Here is a 20,328-nt window from a genome sequence, read left to right as displayed (position 1 = left end):
AGAGACCAACAGGGTGTGCAGGCTTTTACTCCAGCCCAGTAACACACCTCAACCAATGAAGGGTTTGATAAGTAGAATCAGGTGTAGTCCTGGGCTGTAACAAAAGCCTGCATACCCTGGGGTTAAGATCAGCCTGCTTTAAACCAGACACACCAAAACCACACATACAGCATTACCTTTTGATTTATTACAATCTCATTTTGTGGTTAAAAAAAGTTCACAATTTTACATTCATATAACAAATCACTTTTCTTCAGACAGGCGATATGAGTAGGAATGCTACCTAACATAGAAACATTAACAGCGATAAGGCGCAAAATAGCAATCGAGTCTGGAGGCTTGCGAGAAGAGATAACGACTAAGTTTTCTTCCCAGGAAATAGTGGTGGTTGTTAATTCCCCAGCCCCAACTCAAACGACATATCTTCAGTGATTCATTCTGGTACAGAGCATCTACAGAAAACATTTAGTGAATCGCACTAATCGATGGCCTGAAACCATTTCTGATATAACCAAGAAATATGATGTAGGCATAAGCACTGAAAAATGTTAAGAGAACTCAGAAGTTTAAACAGCTAAATATACTATAAAATAATTATGAATCTTATTTGAAAACGTTGGTGGTTTGTTTAACTTTGTTTAAATGCCATATTTCGTATATAGGCTAGCTAACGCATACCTGTTTATTAAGCTAACTATCAGGGCATTACATGAGGCCTGGATACACAAACAATAAGTCATTGGGAAAAAAGATGAAACACTGTACTGACAATGGAATGAAAACTATACTATAAACAACTGAATAAAGGCATGGCTTTTCAGATAGTGCCAGTGTATTTGACTGATTTGTGGACAGATCTTCTCCCATAGGGCTGCAGTCTGACCATATTAATTTCTGTGTGAACTTAGGAGAAATGGACAGGAAATTACATGTAAGAACGGACAGCAATGCTGTCTCTGTCATCTGTGCAGCAAGTAGCCTGAGGAATTACAAAAACAATCATGATAGTTTGCCATTTAATTAGCTATAGTATTTACTGACGGCCTGTAGTAAGATCTTCTATAGCAGATGGTAAGTGCAACAGGTAGAACTGCCCCCAGGTGGAAGTTAAGGCATCACATCTTGGAGGAGGCAGCAACGGCAGAGGCACCGCCACGAGTGTACACTCTCACAGTGTCCTGGTAGAGAGGAGGAGGGAAGGAGACAAAGGGAGAGAAAGACAAAAATAAGTTAGAGCTCAATGCTAAACTTCTATTAATTTCATTTGACGAGAATTATGGATATAAACAAGTTAAACACAATCTTGTTTATGAGGCGTCCTGAGAGAAACAGTTACATTTAGTATATATTTGTGTTGTAAAGGAATAAGAAAAAAGTAAAGATGTTCTACATGTATAAAATAAAAACATGCTTTTCCTATTTTAACTATACTTTGATTGAAATAGGCAAATACCCTTTTAAATGACATAAGCTTTAGTGTCCGCTGACAAGAATGAATAGACTTACCTTCGTGGGCTCAGTGTTGTTGAGTAGGGCCTGAACCCCGTTTCCATAGTCTGCATGCACAGCCATCAGGTTCTGAATCTGGAAAAATAGGGTGCAAGACCAGGGAGAGATGGTCAGAAGTGTTGATAGCGATGGCAGTAAAATAGATACATTATACAATATTGCATTGCAAAGATGACCTTCGTGGTAGTGAGGAAGATGGCTGGGAAATATACAGTGCCTTCAGAAAGTATTCACACCCCTAGACTGTTTCCACATTTTGTTGTGTTATACAGCCGGAATTTATTTTATTTTATTTTTTATAATAATCCCACTGGCTTACACACCATACCCCATAATGTTCAAATGGATTGTTTTTCTAGATATTTATACATTAATACAAAATTAAAATCTGAAATGTTTTGAGTCAATAAGTATTCAACCTGTTTGTTATGGCCAGCCTAAACACGTTCAGGAGTAAAAATGTGTTTAACAAGTCACATGGACTCACTCTGCAATAATATTGTTTAACGACTACCTCATCTCTGTACCCCACACATAAAAGTATCTGTAAGGTCCCTCAGTCGAGCAGTGAATTTCAAACACAGATTCAACCAAAGACCAGGGAGGTTGTTCAATGCCTTGCAAAGGGCACCTAATTGGTAGATTAAAAATAACATAAAAAACAGACATTGAATATCCCTTTGAGCATGGTGAAGTTATTAATGACACTTTGGATGGTGTATCAATACACCCAGTCACTACAAATGTACAGGCATCCTTCCTAACTCAGTTGACAGAAAAGGAGGAAACCGCACAGGGATTTCACCATGAGGCCAATGGTGACTTTAAAACAGTTAGTTTTCTGCTATCACAGCCATTAAACTCTAAGTATGGCTCAACAACATTGTAGTTACTCCACAATAGAGGCCTGCTGATTAATTAGGGCCGATTTCAGGTTTTCATAAGAAAATCTGTATTTCTGGGCGCCGATTTTTATATACCTTTATTTAACTAGGCAAATCAGTTAAGAACACATTCTTATTTTCAATGACGGCCTAGGAACGGTGGGTTAACTGCCTTGTTCAGGGGCAGAACGACAGATTTTGACCTTGTCAGCTCGGGGGACCCAATCTTGCAACTTTACAGTTAACTAGTCCAATGCAATAACGACCTACCACTCTCGTTGCACTCCACGACTGCCTGTTACGCAAATGCAGTAAGCCAAGGTAAATTGCTAGCTAGCATTAAACTTATCTTATAAAAACAATCACAATCACTAGTTAACTACACATGTTTGATGATATTACTAGATATTATCTAGCGTGTCCTGCGTTGCATATAATCTGACTGAGCATACAAGTATCTAAGTCTCTGACTGAGCAGTGGTAGGCAGAAGCAGGCGCGTAAACATTCATTCAAACAGCACTTTCGTGCATTTTGCCAGCAGCTCTTCGTTGTGCGTCAAGCATTGCGCTGTTTATGACTTCAAATTGATCAACTCCCGAGATTAGGCTCGTGTAACCAAAGTGAAATGGCTAGCTAGTTAGCGCGCGCTAATTGTCGTTGTGTTTCTGGTTCGAGCCCAGAAAGGAGCGAGGAGAGGGACGGAAGCTATACTGTTACACTGGCAATACTAAAGTGCCTATAAGAACATCCAATAGTCAAAGGTTAATGAAATACAAATGGTAGAGAGGGAAATAGTCCTATAATAACCACAACCTAAAACTTCGTACCTGGGAATATTGAAGACTCGTGTTAAAAGGAACCACCAGCTTTCATATGTTCTCATGTTCTGAGCAAGGAACTGAAACGTTAACTCATAGTGCACTTTTACTTTCTTCTCCAAACACTTCGTTTTTGCATTATTTAAACCAAATTGAACATGTTTCATTATTTATTTGAGGCTAAATTGATTTTATTTATGTATTATATTAAGTTAAAATAAGTGTTCCTTCAGTATTGTTGTAATTGTCATTATTACAAATAAATAATAAATAAAATAAAATATTTTATTTTATTTATTTATTTAAAATCGGCGTCGCCTTTTTTGGTCCTCCAATAATCGGTATTGAAAAATCATAAAATCGGTCGACCTCTACTCCACAATACTAATCTTACTGACAGAGTGAAACAGAAGCTGAAAGAATAAAAATCCTAGAGGAAAACCTGGTTCAGTCTGCTTTCCAGTAGACACTGGGAGATGAATTCACCTTTCAGCAAAACAATAACCTAAAACAAGGCCTAATCTACACTGGGAGTTACACACAGTACCAAGAAGACAGTGAATGTTCCTGGGTGGCTGGGTTACAGTTGACATAAATCTGCTTGAAAATCTATGGCAAGACCTGAAAATGGTTGTCTAGCCATGACCAACAACCGATTTGACAGAGCTTGAAGAATTTAAAATAATAATTGGCAAATATTGCACAGTCCAGGTGTGGAAAGCTTAGATATTTACCCAGAAAGACTCAGCTGTAATTGCTGCCAAAGGTGATTCTAACATGTATTGACTCAGGGGGGGGGGGTTGAATACTGAAGTAATCAAGATATGGGGTTTATTTTCATTTTCATATACACACACACATATATACACATACATATATATATACAATTTGTTTTTACAAATATACTTTTTTTTTCTTCCACAGAACTTGTGTAGACCGTTGACAAAAAGACAATTAAATCAAATTGTAATCCCACTTTGTAACAAAATGTGTAAAAAGTCAAGGGGTGTGAATACTTTGATGACAGTGTGGTAGAAGAGAGTTTGATTTGAATAGTAATGATTTAAAAAAACATGAGGATAGAAATAACATGATTGCTGAGCCCAATGATGATGAAAATTGTGACTTAAACAATCATAATGATGAGAACTCACCCAGCGTTTCTGGATGAAGACTTGGGCCCCCTTCAGGGCCCCAGCCATGTTCTGACAGAGCCTCTGGCGCTCCTCCTCATTCAGCACCTCAGTGAAGAAGGTACGCACCTGCAATACACACGCACGCAAGGTCAAGCAACTGGTCACACACGCGCATTAATAAACAATTAAACTATCAATAAATATTTCATTATTTGTAATCATTTATAAGCATTACAGTTAAGGATTTTTTAAATGTATAAATTACAAAGCCAAACATTTGAACACAGAAACAAAGTAGTATTGCTTAAAATAAAAAAAAGAGAGAGTTCTATATAGAGTGTATCATCGTTGTGCCTGGCAGTGCACACAGATCTGTGTATGAATTCACCCTCAGGTCACATCAGTGCAACCCTCTCTACTGGAGAGAAGCCTATCAACCTCTCGCGACCAGGAACCCTGGTTGACCCCGGTGGCCAGGACGAGCCCCTTTTGAAGTGCCAGGATTGACCAGCAGGGCCAGGATATGGCCCCAATCTACACATCCTGGAAGAGCCAGAGCTAGAATGCTCTTTGCTCCAGTATGACAGGTAAAGTCCAGATCCACAAACCTTTTTTGGACTACATTAAGTGGCAAGCCTTTTTCTAAAACACATTGCCTGACAGCGCATCAAAACACAAGCCTCGTAAAATGTTGGGGTTAATGAAAAGTGTGTTTTTTGTTCCGCTTAGAAATGGTCTTTCTTCCTTAAAGCAGAGATAACATTGCGGATCACTGGCTTGCATCCGACTGATCTAGGGTTGTCCCAGATTTCAACCAATCGAATGCTGCCTTGTTCTTTCAAACAATCGATTGCTGTATTTTTCCATATTCTGAAAGTATTCAGACCACTTTCCTTTTCCCAAATGTTCTTACATTACAGCCTTTAAAATACAGTACTTCTCCCCCCCCCCCCATCAATCTACACACAATACCCCATAATGACAAAGTTCATTACATTTCTAAAAAATAAAAAACAGATCTTAGACCGGTCTATATAAATAAAAAAAGGTCCCACAGTTGACAGTGCATGTCACAGAAAAAAACCAGGCCATAAGGTCGAAGGAATTGTCCGTAGAGCTCCGAGACAGGATTGTGTCGAGGCACAGAGCTGGGGAATGGTACCAAAACATTTCTGCAGCATTGAAGATCCAAGAACAGTGGCCTCCATCATTCTTAAATGGAAAAAGTTTGGAACCATCAAGACTCTTCCTAAAGCTGGCCACCTGGCCAAACTGAGCAATCGGGGGAGAAGAGCCTTGGTCAGGGAGGTGACCAAGAACCCGATGGTCACTCTGACAGAGCTCCAGAGTTCCTCTGTGGAGATGGGAGAACCTTCCAGAAGGACAACCATCTCTGCAACACTCCACCAATCAGGCCTTTATGGTAGAGTGGCCAGACAGAAGCCACATGACAGCCCACTTGGAGTTTGCCAAAAAGGCACCAAAAGACCCTCAGACCATGAGAAACAAGATTCTCTTCTCTGATGAAACCAAGATTGAACTCTTTGGCCTGAATGTACTGGGAGACTAGTCAGGGTCGAGGCAAAGATGAACAGAGAGAGGAGACTTACGGTAGAAAAATTAACTTTCAATTCTCTGGCAAAGAGCTCTAGTGGACGTTCCTGCAGTCAGCATGCCAATTGCACGCTTAATCAAAACTTGAGACATCTGTGGCATTGTGTTGCGTGACAAAACTGCACAATTTAGAGTGGCCTTTTATTGTCCCTTCCACAAGGTGCATCTGTGTAATGATCATACGGTTTAAACTCAGCTTCTTGATATGCCACACTTGTCGACTGGATGGATTATCTAGGCAAATGAGAAATGATCAGTAACAAGGATGAAAGAAGAACATTTCGGGGATCTTTTATTTCAGCTCATCAAACAGGGGACCAACACTTTACGTGTTGTATTTATTATGTTGTTCAGTGTATTTCCAAAACGTTGGTTTACTTTAATGTAACTAGGGTTGACCCCATTTAGTCGACAGGCTGTTGGTCGACCAAGATTTTATTTTGTCAAGCAGAAGCAAAAATATATATACACACATTTTTTTTAAATGGCACACGAGACACCTGTTTGATTCGCGCCCATCTCAGTGAACTAATCCATTGTGCGCTACATAGATACATTACCTGTGTGACATCATCGTCGTCAGCGCTGTTGTAGCGGCCCACATCTGGGGACACCTTAAACCTGGTCTCCACGTGCTGTTGCTGAGTCTCTGGAGCACTGAAGCTGTTGGGGAAGTAGTTGGGAGCGCCAGCCTGGTTGTCGAACATGCACATGGGCCCGTCTCGCTGGTAGTTGGCCACACGGGTCCTGAAGGGGCAGTTGACGGGCAGCTGCAGGTAGTTGGTTCCCAGCCGGTGGCGGTGTGTGTCTGGGTAGGAGAACAGACGCCCCTGCAGCATCTTGTCGGGGCTGGGCTCGATGCCAGGGGGCATATTGCTAGGGTCAAAGGCTAGTTGCTCGATCTCAGCAAAGTAGTTGGCAGGGTTTCTGTTGAGCACCAACCTCCCCACCGGAATGAGGGGGTACTCCTTGTGAGACCACACCTAAGGAAAAAGAGAAGTGTTGCTACTTCTCAGGCCAACCAAGGTGCATAGAAGTGCAAGAGATTTCTAGCCATTCTTAGAGGAGAAAGATTTTTTTTATGCATTCATGCATGACCCCTACCCTATATTTTCACCTAATAATTATCCTGAAAAGATTGCAGCTATTCAGTCAGTTACCCATTATTCTACCATTCACAAATGCTATGACACCATAACAGAGCTCAGACCACTTTCAGAGGTTATGTGGAGTAAGTCCCCCCTCTGGTGGAAAAGTCAGAGTACTGCATATGTATGGACAGAATATTTTTGGGGACATCTAGTTTAAATTGCTAACAAAGTACAATACTAAGACATTTCAGGTATTTCTGTCACAAAATATTGATCAAATGTTAAGGAATGCACCTACTATAAGGGTTAGGGTCCCCACATAATTTAATAAATTAAAATGGTATCTCTATGCTACCTTGGTCAGGTCAAAGGGGTTCCACTGGAACTTTTCGGCCTGGTCAAAGGTCATGATCTGGATGTAGAATGACCAGGAAGGGAATTTGCCGTTGGCGATGGAGGTATAAAGGTCTCGAATGGCATAGTCCGGGTCGGTGGAGGCCAGGCGCTCGGCGTCCTCAGGTTTCATGTTCTTGATACCCTGGTTGGTCTGAGTGGAGAGCAGAGGAAGGATGCTATGGGTTACTATGGACACGTCCCAATTTTTCAAACTAGGTTTACTTCTTCCCACTATTACCCTCTTTCATCCTTCAGTTAATTAAGTATAGTCGACTCCTATATCTATTTAAGTGTAGTACATTTCACTAGTCCTGTAGCATCTTTTTTTGAGGATAATAGAGTGCCACCGTTGTGGCCCGCTAACAAGGACTGCGCCCCCCCCCTCTCCTCTCCTCCGCGGCAGAGGTGAGTAAAACTTAAACGTGTTAACCCTTGCTAGGCTTAACCCTCCCTAGCCGCGTCCTCAACGCATGCGCAGACCAGCTGGCTGGAGGGTTTACGGACATTATTAAATCGCTCCCTATCCCAGTCTGCTGTCCCCACATGCTTCAAGATGGCCACCATTGCTACTGTACACAAGGCAAAGCAAACTAAATGGCTACCACCCTGTAGCACTCACTTCTGTCATCATGAAGTGCTTTGAGAGACTAGTCAAGGATCATATCACCTCCACCTTACCTGCCACCCAAGACTCACTTCAGTTTGCATACCGCCCCAACTGGTCCACAGATGATGCAATCGCTATCACACTGCCCTATCACATCTGGACAAGAGGAATACCTATGTAAGAATGCTGTTCATTGACTGTTCATTGTACCCTCAACACCATAGTACCCTCAAAGCTCATCATTAAGCTGGAGTCCCTGGGTCTCAACCCCGCCCTGTGCAACTGGGTCAGGGACTTTCTGACGGGCCGCCCCCAGGTGCTGAAGGTAGGAAACATTTCTACTTCGCTGACACTCAAAACTGGGGCCCCCCCACAAGTGTGCGTGCTCAGCCCCCTCCTGTACGCACTGTTCACCCATTACTGCGTGGCCATGCACGCCTCCAACTCAATCATCAAATTTGCAGACAACACAACAGTAGCGGGCTTGATTACTAACAACGACGAGACAGCCTACAGGGAGGAGGCGAGGGCAGAAAAACAACCTCTCACTCAACGGCAACAAAACAATGGAGATGATTGTGGACTTCAGGAAACAGCAGAGGGAGCACCCCCGTATCCACATGGAAGGGACAGTAGTGGAGAAGGTGGAAAGTTAAGTTCCTCGGCGTACACGTCACAGACAAACTGAAATGGTCCACCCACAGGCAGCATAGAGAAGAAGTCTCAACAGTGCCTCTTCAACCTCAGGAGGCTGAAGAAATTTGGCTTGTCACCTAAAATCCTGACAAACTTTTACAGGTGCACAATCGAGAGCATCCTGTCGGGCTGTATCACCGCCTAGTACGGCAACTGCACCGCCCTCAACCGCAAGGCTTTCAGAGGGTGGTGTGGTCTGCACAACGCATCACCGGAGGAAAACTACCTGCCCTCCAAGACACCTACAGAACCCGATGTCACAGGAAGGCCAAAAATATAATCAAGGACAACAACCACCCGAGCCACTGACTGTTCACCCGGCTACCATCCAGAAGGCGAGGTCAGTACAGGTGCATCAAAGCTGGGACCGAGAGACTGAAAAACAGCTTCCATCTCAAGGCCATCCGATTGCTAAACCAAAATCACTAACTCAGAGGCTGCTGCCTACATAGAGACTCATATCACTGCCCATTTTAATAAATGGATCACTAGTCACTTTAAACAATGCCACTTTAATAAATGTTAAAATATCTTACATTATTCATATGTATATACACACTGTACCGTATACCATCTATTGCACCATGCCTATGCCACTCGGCCATGTCTCATCCATATATGTACATACTCTTATTCATTCCTTTACACTTGTGTGTAGTTGTTGTGAAATTGTTAGATTACTTGTTAGATATTACGGCACTGTCAGAAGCAGAAGCACAAGAATTTCGCTACCCTCGAATCTGCTAACCATGTGTATTTGACCAATAAAAATGTGATTATATTTTTTGTTATGCTCTAACCTTGTAGTGGAACTTGCAGTAGACGGGCTGACTGTCGGCGTTCACCAGCTTGAAGGTGTGGGATCCGTAGCCGTTCATGTGGCGGAAGCCGTCGGGCAGACCACGGTCACTGAACAGGAAGGACACCTTCACAGAGATTAAGACAAAATTATGAACAAAGGCACATATTCAGTCATAAGCAATTTAGCCATTGTGATAAGTAAATAAGACTAGAAGAATTATATAATAATCTATTTAAATGAATGCAGCAACCACCATTTCTAGATATACTGGCACAGCTTTTAAGTTGTTAATGACATGTTCTTACTAGAATTTGGCTGAGCGTGGGGTGAAATCAGAAAATACAATGCATTTTCTGATTCTAACTATCGTGCGTGTACAGGTTTGGTGGCGTGTAGAGAGGAGCAGATGCAGTACCTGATGCATACACTCAGGCCGCAGGCTCCAGAAGTCCCACACCATGTCTGGGTCCTTCAGGTGAGTCTGGGGGTTGCGCTTCTGAGAGTGGATGAAGGATGGGAACTGCACAAACAAAGGGAAATTACAGAGAGATGTGGTAATGGTATTTAATATCATACGGGGTGATCGACTAATGTACTAGCCTGGTTGCCAGTCTGTTCAGCTAACATTCCACTCCTTGTACTCCATGTCATGTGTCAAAGACTGAATCTAAGCAAGGCACACCCAGACGCAATCTTGACTCACACGTCTGAACTCACCAGCATTGCATCCCTGATAAAGAATATGGGGGTGTTGTTGCCAGTAAGGTCCCAGTTGCCCTCGTCAGTGTAGAACTTGACTGCAAAGCCACGTGGGTCTCTCACTGTGTCCGCTGAGCCCGATTCCCCAGCTACATGAGTTTGAGACAAAAATAGGTTGATAAGAAACACACATGGACAACCAGTTTAAACACAATACACTATTTGCAGACTAAAAATATGACATTGTGTATTTTCTGGTATTTATTCAATGGTGTATTGATGATGTGGGGTCTGAAATGATCGACTCCCTTGATAAACACAAGCAAAAATGACTGTATACTAGGGATGAACCGATATGACATCTTTGGCCGATACGCAATATTTTCCTTGCAAAAAAAAAACCGATACCGATCTCTGATATTGACAATTTTAGCGGCCTTTTAAGCATTCTAGTACAGTTAAATAGTACACACACACACCCCACCTCAGTGCAAGAGGCATCACTACAGTCTCTGGTTCGAATCCAGGCTGTATCACATACGGCCATGATTGGGAGTCCCATTGGGCGGGGTAGGCCGCCATTGTAAATAGGAATTTGTTCTTAACTTGTCTTGTTAAATAAAGGTTACACACAAAACAATTGTTATTTTGTTGGCATTTACATATTTCCACATTACCAGTAAAACATAATCAAAACCTATTTCTTTCACTTACTTGCTGTGCTGTTTCATTGTTCATTTGTTCAGTCATTTCATTCTCAACCAGGATTTCATCATGCGTGTCAAGCAATGAAGCTTTTCAGCTTAGTCTTTCTGTGGTAGAGGTCGACCGATTATGATTTTTCAACGCCGATACGATTATTGGAGGACCAAAAAAAGACGATACCGATTAATCGGACGATTTTTTACATTTGTAATAATGACAATTACAATAATACTGATTAACACTTATTTTAACTTAATATAATACATCAATAAAATCAATTTAGCCTCAAATAAATAATGAAACACGTTCAATTTGGTTTAAATAATGCAAAAACAAAGTGATGGAGAAGTAAAAGTGCAATATGTGCCATGTAAGAAAGCTAACGTTTAAGTTCTTTGCTCAGAACATGAGAACATATGAAAGCTGGTGGTTCCTTTTAACATGAGTCTTCAATATTCCCAGGTAAAAAGTTTTAGGTTATAGTTACTATAGGAATTATAGGACCATTTCTCTCACCCCGCTAACTAGCTAGCCATTTCACATCGGTTACACCAGCCTAATCTCGGGAGTTGATAGGCTTGAAGTCATAAACAGGGCAATGCTTGAAGCATTGCGAAGAGCTGCTGGCAAAATGCACAAAAGTTCTGTTTGAATGAATGCAGGTTTAAAAATATATACACTTCTATGTATTGATTTTAAGAAAGGCATTGATGTTTATGGTTAGGTACAGTCGTGCAACGATTGTGCTTCTTCCGCAAATTAGCTTTTGTTAAATCATCCCCCGTTTGGCTAAGTTGGCCGTCTTTGTTAGGAAGAAATAGTCTTCACACAGTTCGCAACGAGCCAGGCGGCCCAAACTGCTGCATATACCCTAACTCTGTTGCAAGAAAAGTGACAATTTCCCTAGTTAAGAAATTCATGTTAGCAGGCAATATTAACTAAATATGCAGGTTTAAAAATATATACTTGTGTATTGATTTTCAGAAAGGTATTGATGTTTATGGTTAGGTAAACGTTGGAGCAACGACAGTCCTTTTTCGTGAATGCGCACCGCATCGATTATATGCAACGCAGGACACGCTAGATAAACTAGTAATATTATCAACCATGTGTAGTTAACTAGTGATTATGATTGATTGTTTTTTATAAAGATAAGTATAATGCTAGCTAGCAACTTACCTTGGCTTCTTACTGCATTTGCGTAACAGGCAGGCTCCTCGTGGAGTGCAATGTAAGGCAGGTGGTTAGAGCGTTGGACTAGTTAACCATAAGTTTGCAAGATTGAATCCCCGAGCTGACAAGGTAAAAATCTGTCGTTCGACCAAGGCAGTCAACCCACCGTTCCTAGGCAGTCATTGAAAATAAGAATGGTGTTCTAAACGGACTTGCCTACTTAAATAAAGTGTCCAAAAACACAGATTTCCGATTGGTATGAAAACTTGAAATAGGCCCTAATTAAATCAGCCATTTCGATTAAACGTCGACCACTAGTCTGTGGCCTCTTCCTCGGTGCGCACTGTCAGGGTGTCCGTTTCCATCTGTGTATGTAACACTTCACGTAAACCCTGTTTCTTGCCTGCGTCGAAGTAGCGGTCCTTGTACATAGCATTGAGCATGGTGGCGACACAGTAGAGGCTCAGAGAGAATGCCACCAAATCGCTTGTTCACAGCCGAGTACTTTCGTACATTTTAACCCCGCGGTCTGTCGGCAGTTTTGTTGAGCAGTAGTTTCAATGCCGTGACAGGGTATCGCGTCTGCTGCAGACGCAGTTGAGCTTTTTTCTCAAGTCAGTTTTTCGAATGGAGCTAGGCGTGTTCATGTTTCCAAGTTTCAAACATGTTCTCAAATGCCAATGAAATGAGAACCAGCACATCCTTGAGCATGCAATATGGCTTTCCTCAGTATGAAATCCTCGTTGACCCACTGTGCTGTCAGACTCATGATGTTCATGGGGCTGACATTGCTTGCACAAATGTCAGTTGTGAAGCTAATAGCAGTGACTCTCGGAGGCAAGTTTCAACAACATTGTGTAACTCCGGTGAAAAATAGTGCGTTACAGGAAGGCCATAAAGATCATCAAGGACAACAACCACCCGAGCCACTGCCTGTTCACCCCGCTATCATCCAGAAGGCGAGGTCAGTACAGGTGCATCAAAGCTGGGACCGAGAGACTGAAAAACAGCTTCTATCTCAAGGCCATCAGACTGTTAAACAGCCACCACTAACATTGAGTGGCTGCTGCCAACACACTGACTCAACTCCAGCCACTTTAATAATGGGAATTGATGTAAAATATATCACTAGCCACTTTAAACAATGCTACCTAATATAATGTTACATACCCTACATTATTCTTCTCATATGCATACGTATATACTGTACTCTATATCATCTACTGCATCCTTATGTAATACATGTATCACTAGCCACTTTAACTATGCCACTTTTCATATGTATATACTGTACTCGATACCATCTACTGTATCTTGCCTATGCTGCTCTGTACCATCACTCATTCATATATCTTTATGTACATATTCTTTATCCCCTTACACTGTGTATAAGACAGTAGTTTTGGAATTGTTAGTTAGATTACTTGTTGGTTATTACTGCATTGTCGGAACTAGAAGCACAAGCATTTCGCTACACTCGCATTAACATCTGCTAACCATGTGTATGTGACAAATAAAATTTGATTTGATTACCGGGGCTCGACCAGTCGGCAAAAGCCAACATCCACGACAGAGCATGGTTGATTTTCAAGGGCAATGAATTCCATTATCTTGGCGTTAATGGGTTTCGCCTTTGAGTTCTCACTGCAATGTTCTTACTCTTTCAAATGACTGCTCGAATTGAACTTGTTGGAAGTGTGGGCTTTCTGCTTTTATTCTGTGTAGCGCTGTATTTTTCGTGGCGTCATTACGTCACCTACTTACATTATACATTCTTTGTACTGGGTAAAATTCATGATAACGTTGACCTTAACAAGAGCCCCAGGACCAGTGGAAGCAAAATAGCCCCATAACGTCAAAGATCAATATGGCAAAAACAAATTTAGACATGCATTTATTAATTTCTATATTTTATTTTACAATGGTGGGGAAGTGCCAAGATGGAGGCGCGTTGGCTTCAGAAAGCACCCCTCTGTCAGCCATCTAGTGTATAAATTGCATTTTATATTTTCAGGAGCAATAAGGGTACGTCAACAGCTTTTTCACCTATTCGGCTCGGAATTTGAAACGGCGACCTTTTGGTTATTGGGCCAACGCGCTTAACCACTAGGCTACCTGACTGTCCAGAATTCTTCAGATATCGGCAAACACTGCTCTTGCAGACAAGCGTGCTCGTAGTCATTTCCTGTACAGTGGCGGTAGTCAAATTGGTAGCTAGCAAATCCAATAGTGTTTCTTTTTGCATGTCCTTAAGGAAACAAAAGTAAGTTTGTAGCAGTTTTATAGAAAAACCGGAGAGAGTGGCCTCAAAATACCAGGGAAATAAAATGTTAAAATAAAATGTAATGTAGGCTAATGTCTTACCCACGGTGGAGAAGCGAATGGCCACAGGTGTCGTCTTGCCCACATGCTCAAACACCTTGGCCTTGCAGTAGAGAGAGATGTCATGTGTCACCTCAAAGTACCCAAAAGCTCCTGTGTAGGAAGAGGCAAAAAATGGTCAGTTAATGAGTATATAGTACCAGTAAAAAGTTTGGACACACCTACTCATTCAAGGGTTTTTCTTTATTTTTACATTGTAGAAGAACAGTTAAGACATAAAAACTGTTAAATAACACATATGGATTCATGTAGTAACCCAAAAAGTTTTATATTTGAGATTCTTCAAAGTAGCCACCCTTTGCCTTGATGACATCTTCGCAAACTCTTGACACTCTCTCAACCAGCTTCATGAGGTATGTATTTTTTTCCAGCTTCACCTGGAATGCATTTGAATTAAACAGGTGTGCCTTGTTAAAAGTTAATTTGTGGAATTTATTTCCTTCTTAATGTGTTTGAGCCAATCATTTGTGTGGTGACATGGTACAGGTGGTACACAGAAGATATCCCTATTTGGTAAAATTCCATATTATGGCAAGAACAGCTCAAATAAGTGTTAAGTTCTAAATGAGCCTAGTAAAACTCATGTACGATTAGTAAAGCTTAAACCAAGTCTATTCACCCATTGGGTCATACAACTGCATAAGAAAAAGGCATGGTTCCGCCAGTGGTAGCATGTATATACCCCAATTTGAGGTGGATTCTCCTCTAAACATTACATATTTGTTGCTAGGCCGGAAATTAAGTGACACGGGCAATAAACTGTTCCTTCTCCCTTAACGTGACCTAACCTCAGCACCCCTTCCTCACTAATCCACATCTCGCCACCCTTATCCAGTGCCTGCCAACATGTGATCAGCTTTCCTTCACTCAGTATATTCCAAGCTTAATTGCCTCCACCATATACATTCATCCTACAGATAACCATTAACTTCTGGTGTAGACCTTAGACTATAGCACTCAATAGGTTACCTGATAATTAACACTATTCTAAGTTTGAGTCAGAACCCAGAATCCATCATAAGCAAAGAAAAACGACAGTCCAATATTACTTTAAGACATAAAGGTCAGTCAATCCGGAAAATTAAAAAAACTTTGAAAGTTTCTTCAACGGTCTTGTCTATTTAAATAAATAAACATGTTGCAAAAAACAAACAAAAAAAGTTAAAACAAATAAAACAAATAAAACAGCAAAAGCCATCAAGCGCTATGATGAAACTGGCTCTCATGAGGACCGCCACAGGAAAGGAAGACCCAGAGTTACCTCTGCTGCAGAGGATAAGTTCATTAGAGTTACCAGCCTCAGAAACTGAAGCCCAAATAAACGCTTCAGAGTTCAAGTAACAGACACGTCAACATCAACTGTTCAGAGGAGACTGCGTGAATCAGGCCTTCATGGTCAAATTGCTGCAAAGAAACCACTACTAAAAGGACACCGATAATAAGAGGAGGCTTGCTTGGGCCAAGAAACACAAGCAATGGACATTAAACCGGTAGAAATCTGTCTTTTGGTCTGATGATTCCAAATTTGAGATATTTGGTTCGACCCGCTGTGTCTTTGTGAGACGCAGAGTAGATGAACGAATGATGTCTGCATGTGTGGTTCCCACCGTGAAGCACGGAGGAGGTGGTGAGATGGTGCTTTGCTGGTGACACTGTCAGTGATTTATTTAGAATTCAAGGCACACTTAACTAGCATGGCTATCACAACTTTCTGTAGCAATACACCATCCCATCTGGTTTGAGCTTAGTGGGACTACCATTTGTTTTTGAACAGAACAATGACCCATCACACCTCCAGGCGGTGTATGGGCTATTTGACCAAAAAGGAGAGTGCTTGAGTGCTGCATCAGATGACCTGGCCTCCACAGTCACCCAACCTCAACCTAATTGAGATGGTTTGGGATGAGTTGAAGGAGTGGAGTGAAGGAAAAGCAGCCAACAAGTGCTCAGAATATGTGGGAACTCCAAAGACTGTTGGAAAAGCATTCCAGGTGAAGCTGGTTGAGAGAATACCAAGAGTGCAAATCTGTCAAGGCAACGGGTAGTTACTTTGAGGAATACATTTTGATTTGTTTAACACTTGGTTATTTCATAGTTGTGATGTCTTCACTGTTATTCTACAATGTGTAAAATAGTACAAATAAAGAAAAACCCTTGTATGAGTAGGTGTGTCCAAACTCTTGACTGGTACTGTACATCTAGCTAGTTAGTAAACACCAACTTATAATGCCATACACATGGTCCACTATACAGAAGGGTAAAGTGCACCAACACAGAACATCACATGATCAAGTATGGTCCTATAATATTCTGCCCTGAGTAGACTAACGAGTTAGAGTTGGTATTTTGGCCTAGAGCCAGAAGTAGGCCAACGCTTTAATATGTTTATTTCAAATGTGATCGGCATGTCTAGGGAAGTATTTCCCTATACCATTACTTTGTGAGGGTCCACTTTTAAGAATAAATCTAGTAGCGTCTGACTCTCTCCAGCCTGTCTTCAAAATGTTTCTGACAAATACAGTGAGGTCCAAAATAATTCAGACAGTGACCATTTTTTGTTGTTGCTTTGGCTCTGTACTCTAGCACTTTCGATTTGAAATGATACAATAACTATCAGCTTTAATTGGAGAGGATTTTCATCCATATCGGGTGAACCGTTTAGAAATGACAGCACATGGTCGGTCCCCCCCACACACAATGATTACGTCAAGCTTGTGACTTTACAAACTTGTTGGATGTAATGCTTTTGGAGCTCACTGTATATTGCATAAATGCTAATCAGTGTCTGTTAAAATGTATTGGTGAACACTCACCGCCTCCCTTGGCATGTACCACCCTCTCTGGGATGCGCTCGCGGTCGAAGTGGGCCATCTCGTCTATGAACGGGGTGTCCTGCACTAGGAGGGGCCCCCGGGGACCCGCTGTTATTATATTCAGCTTGTCCCCTATCGGGTGACCAGCCCCAGTGGTCAGGTTGTCTGGCCTCTGAAGGGGAAGCAATGACATAGACGTCATACATAAGACATTGCACTACACACTTTATTTACACAGTCATTAGGCCCACTTTCTCTATTTTCCTTTGGCAACAGAGTAGGTCCTTTCCCTGATTCCACATCAGCTACACTTACACTCTCTTAATGTACTTGTTTTCAGGAGACATAACTACACACACACACACACACACACTATAAGACTAGTAATGTACAGGTATACTTTGTGCACCTGACACTTAATAGCCTGGGCAAAGGACTCAATGGTCCCATTAGGTATGTGTGAAATAGGCCTTGTTTACTGTCAATCTTGCATAATGTTGATCCATTAAATATGCCCTTCCTGCGCACTAATGATTAGATAACCATGATTTGACACGGCTAAAGTCCAAGCTAAACTATAGGCAAGACAATGGCCTAGCTACATTTCTTATCCCAACAAATCAAGGTCCATAATCATCCAGTTATTGCAAAGTGTCACTGATTATTCTATTCTCATCTTGCAATGTTTTCACGTTAAACCAGCAAATTAAAACACAAGCAGTCAACTTCTTCTTGGCATTTCATTAGGTAGGTAGTTGACGTTAGTTAGCTAATCGAAACAAATAGCTACTCTGCAGTTATGTTACCTCAACATATTACAAGAGTATGGGAGTAAACCCTAGATAACATTGGGATTACTTTGGAATTGTATTCTACAAATGTCAAGAAAGCTCGAACTGCAGGGGTTTGTTAGAAATGCGCAGGGTTTGACTTTGTGATTGTGGGTATAGCAGCTAGTAACGACCAGCTGCAAGTCCAAGCTAGCTAGTAGTAATAGGCTAACGTTAGTTGTAGGCAGCAGCCAGCTAACAATTCTTGCACGATCAAAAAAAGACAATTCAAATACAAAATATGCATTATTTGGTTGTGGAATTGAACAGTATAATGGTTCAGTAAATGTGTAGCTAACTAACTACCTAACATTAGCATTATAGCTAAGTAGTCCAGGAGGCAGAAAGCGACCCTGGATGATCTCTCACTCATTTCTAAACAGATCTGCACAACACAAACTAAGAATAAAAATTGACAAACCTTATCGCTGTGGCCCTCTTTCCATAACTTCATTTGATCGTTTGCTTTCCCTCTATCCTCGTCCATCTTAAATGAAAAAGTTTAAACCACAACTGCTTGGGGGGGGTGATATTTCGGAGTGCTATTTAACCCCGGTACGATTAAAGTCCTACTGCTTTCTCCCCGACTCCTATTGGCTGCTGGATCACCATCTGAGCTACTTTCGGGGCAAATAAAAAGTACCCCTGGCTTCGGACCGCAGAACAGGGCGGGGTTAAACATGTAGCCCGAACCAAGACCCAAAGGTGGGCGGGTTATTTCTACGGGTTTCTACGGGTAGTCAGTTATTGGTTCACGTCTTGTCGAACTACAAACTTGCGATCCAACTCTCACGCGAGGCAACAGACTAAACAACGTATTTAAACATGTGACATATTTACATTGCTAGTTGGCTAGCTTGGCAGAGATGAAGTGTCATATTTATCAGATACTGCTGACCCATAATAACTGTATCACTTTTGTAAGGAATTGCTATTTCGTATGCAGGTGACTAACTTACTGCTAATTACATGGCTACAACTCACAGTAAAGCCTGTGGGGTCCCCTACAGGATAGCTCCCACATTACACACATAATCTCCTATGTAACCGAACACTGTGTGCCCGAAGAAGATCCTACGATGACGGACAGACAACTGAGCCAATGGCGGAAGACTACAGACTACAACCAGCTGAACCAATCCGGAGATCCGATCTTCCTAGGGTCAACCTACTTTCTGTGACGTATATAAGGGCTGTGTTGACTGTTTACGCGCTCTCTGCCTGCTGTTCCAACACGAACTAACGGAAGAGCCGTATTTACGTGTACCAGATATTCTCCCTCTGAAATAAACTGTCGCTTGTCGTACAATTTTAACACCTGGTCTGAATCGATCCTTAACCGGCTCACCCTTCTAATATCCTTTTATCAACACAATTGCAGTTACAATGTAGCTGCTGTGTGCTTGTGTGTAGTTATGTGCTTGTGTAGTTGTGTGCTTGTGTGTAGTCATGTTGTGCTGCCACGGAAACGTATGCACACAGACGGAGAGATGGCTTTATTCCCTTTTATTAATAGTGTGTAGTCAGTCATTATGTTGTGTTGTCACGGGCACATATGTGCACAGAGGCAGGTAGTTGGATTGCCTTTAATGAATAGAAAATACAAAAATGACAGTTTTATTGCTTGGTGATATTTGTTTAATTGAGCAAACAAAGTTATTTAGCCATTTCAATTGGGAGCGTAGGTCGCGATAGGCAGAAAGGGTTGACTGGATGGATATAGGTGGCTTCAAGGTAAGAATCATGGACCTTTTTATTTTAACTCAATATTCACATCAAAGAACATCAAAAATTCAGGAGGCAGAGTTGAATGTATTAATATCTTTATTCTGTGGAAAGTGGTAAGCATAGAAGTAGACTGTTATTGTAAGAATCCACTGTTCCATACACTCTTAGAAGAAATGGTTCCAAAGGGATTCTTCGGCTGTCCCCATAGCGGAAGTATTTTTGGTTCCAGGTAGATCCCTCTGTGGAAAGGGTTTTACATGGAACCCAAATTCACTGTATGTTGTTTTTTTCCAACAATTGTTTACAGACAGACCAGTGAGCTGAGATAAGGCAGGGCTTTACCTAGCAAAGACTTACAGATGACCTGAAGCCAGTGGGTTTGGCGACGAATATGAAGTGAGTATGTTTGGCAGTATGAGTGAAGGATGCTTTGTTGCGAAATAG

At 41.6% G+C, this 20,328-nt stretch overlaps 1 protein-coding gene across 1 annotated transcript; it reads right to left on the bottom strand.

Moving 5' to 3' along the window:
* Nucleotides 1-165: 165 nt before the first annotated feature.
* On the bottom strand, nt 166-18,832 carry LOC115103924 (catalase-like). The gene is made up of 11 exons (XM_029624987.2): nt 18,578-18,832; nt 17,327-17,498; nt 14,496-14,606; nt 10,272-10,402; nt 9,970-10,074; nt 9,553-9,678; nt 7,409-7,600; nt 6,523-6,945; nt 4,367-4,474; nt 1,507-1,584; nt 166-1,178 (listed from the first exon to the last, which is right to left on the bottom strand). The coding sequence occupies exons 1-11, from the start codon at nt 18,641-18,643 to the stop codon at nt 1,116-1,118; spliced, it is 1,575 nt and encodes a 524-aa protein (XP_029480847.1). The 5' UTR covers nt 18,644-18,832; the 3' UTR covers nt 166-1,115.
* Between the last annotated feature and the right edge of the window lie 1,496 nt (nt 18,833-20,328).

This window comes from Oncorhynchus nerka, linkage group LG21 (genome assembly GCF_034236695.1).
Source record: "Oncorhynchus nerka isolate Pitt River linkage group LG21, Oner_Uvic_2.0, whole genome shotgun sequence".
Taxonomy (NCBI): domain Eukaryota; kingdom Metazoa; phylum Chordata; class Actinopteri; order Salmoniformes; family Salmonidae; genus Oncorhynchus; species Oncorhynchus nerka.
This window is presented reverse-complemented; position numbering and strand designations above follow the sequence as displayed.

Excerpts from the sequence above, each read along its gene's own strand:
- LOC115103924 (XM_029624987.2), bottom strand. The coding sequence starts at position 18,643 with ATGGACGAGGATAGAGGGAAAGCAAACGATCAAATGAAGTTATGGAAA. Across the intron at positions 10,403-14,495 it reads CATTCGCTTCTCCACCGTGG|CTGGGGAATCGGGCTCAGCG; the intron begins GTAAGACATTAG and ends AAACTCATGTAG. Across the intron at positions 9,679-9,969 it reads GGCCTGAGTGTATGCATCAG|GTGTCCTTCCTGTTCAGTGA; the intron begins GTACTGCATCTG and ends ATCTCTGTGAAG.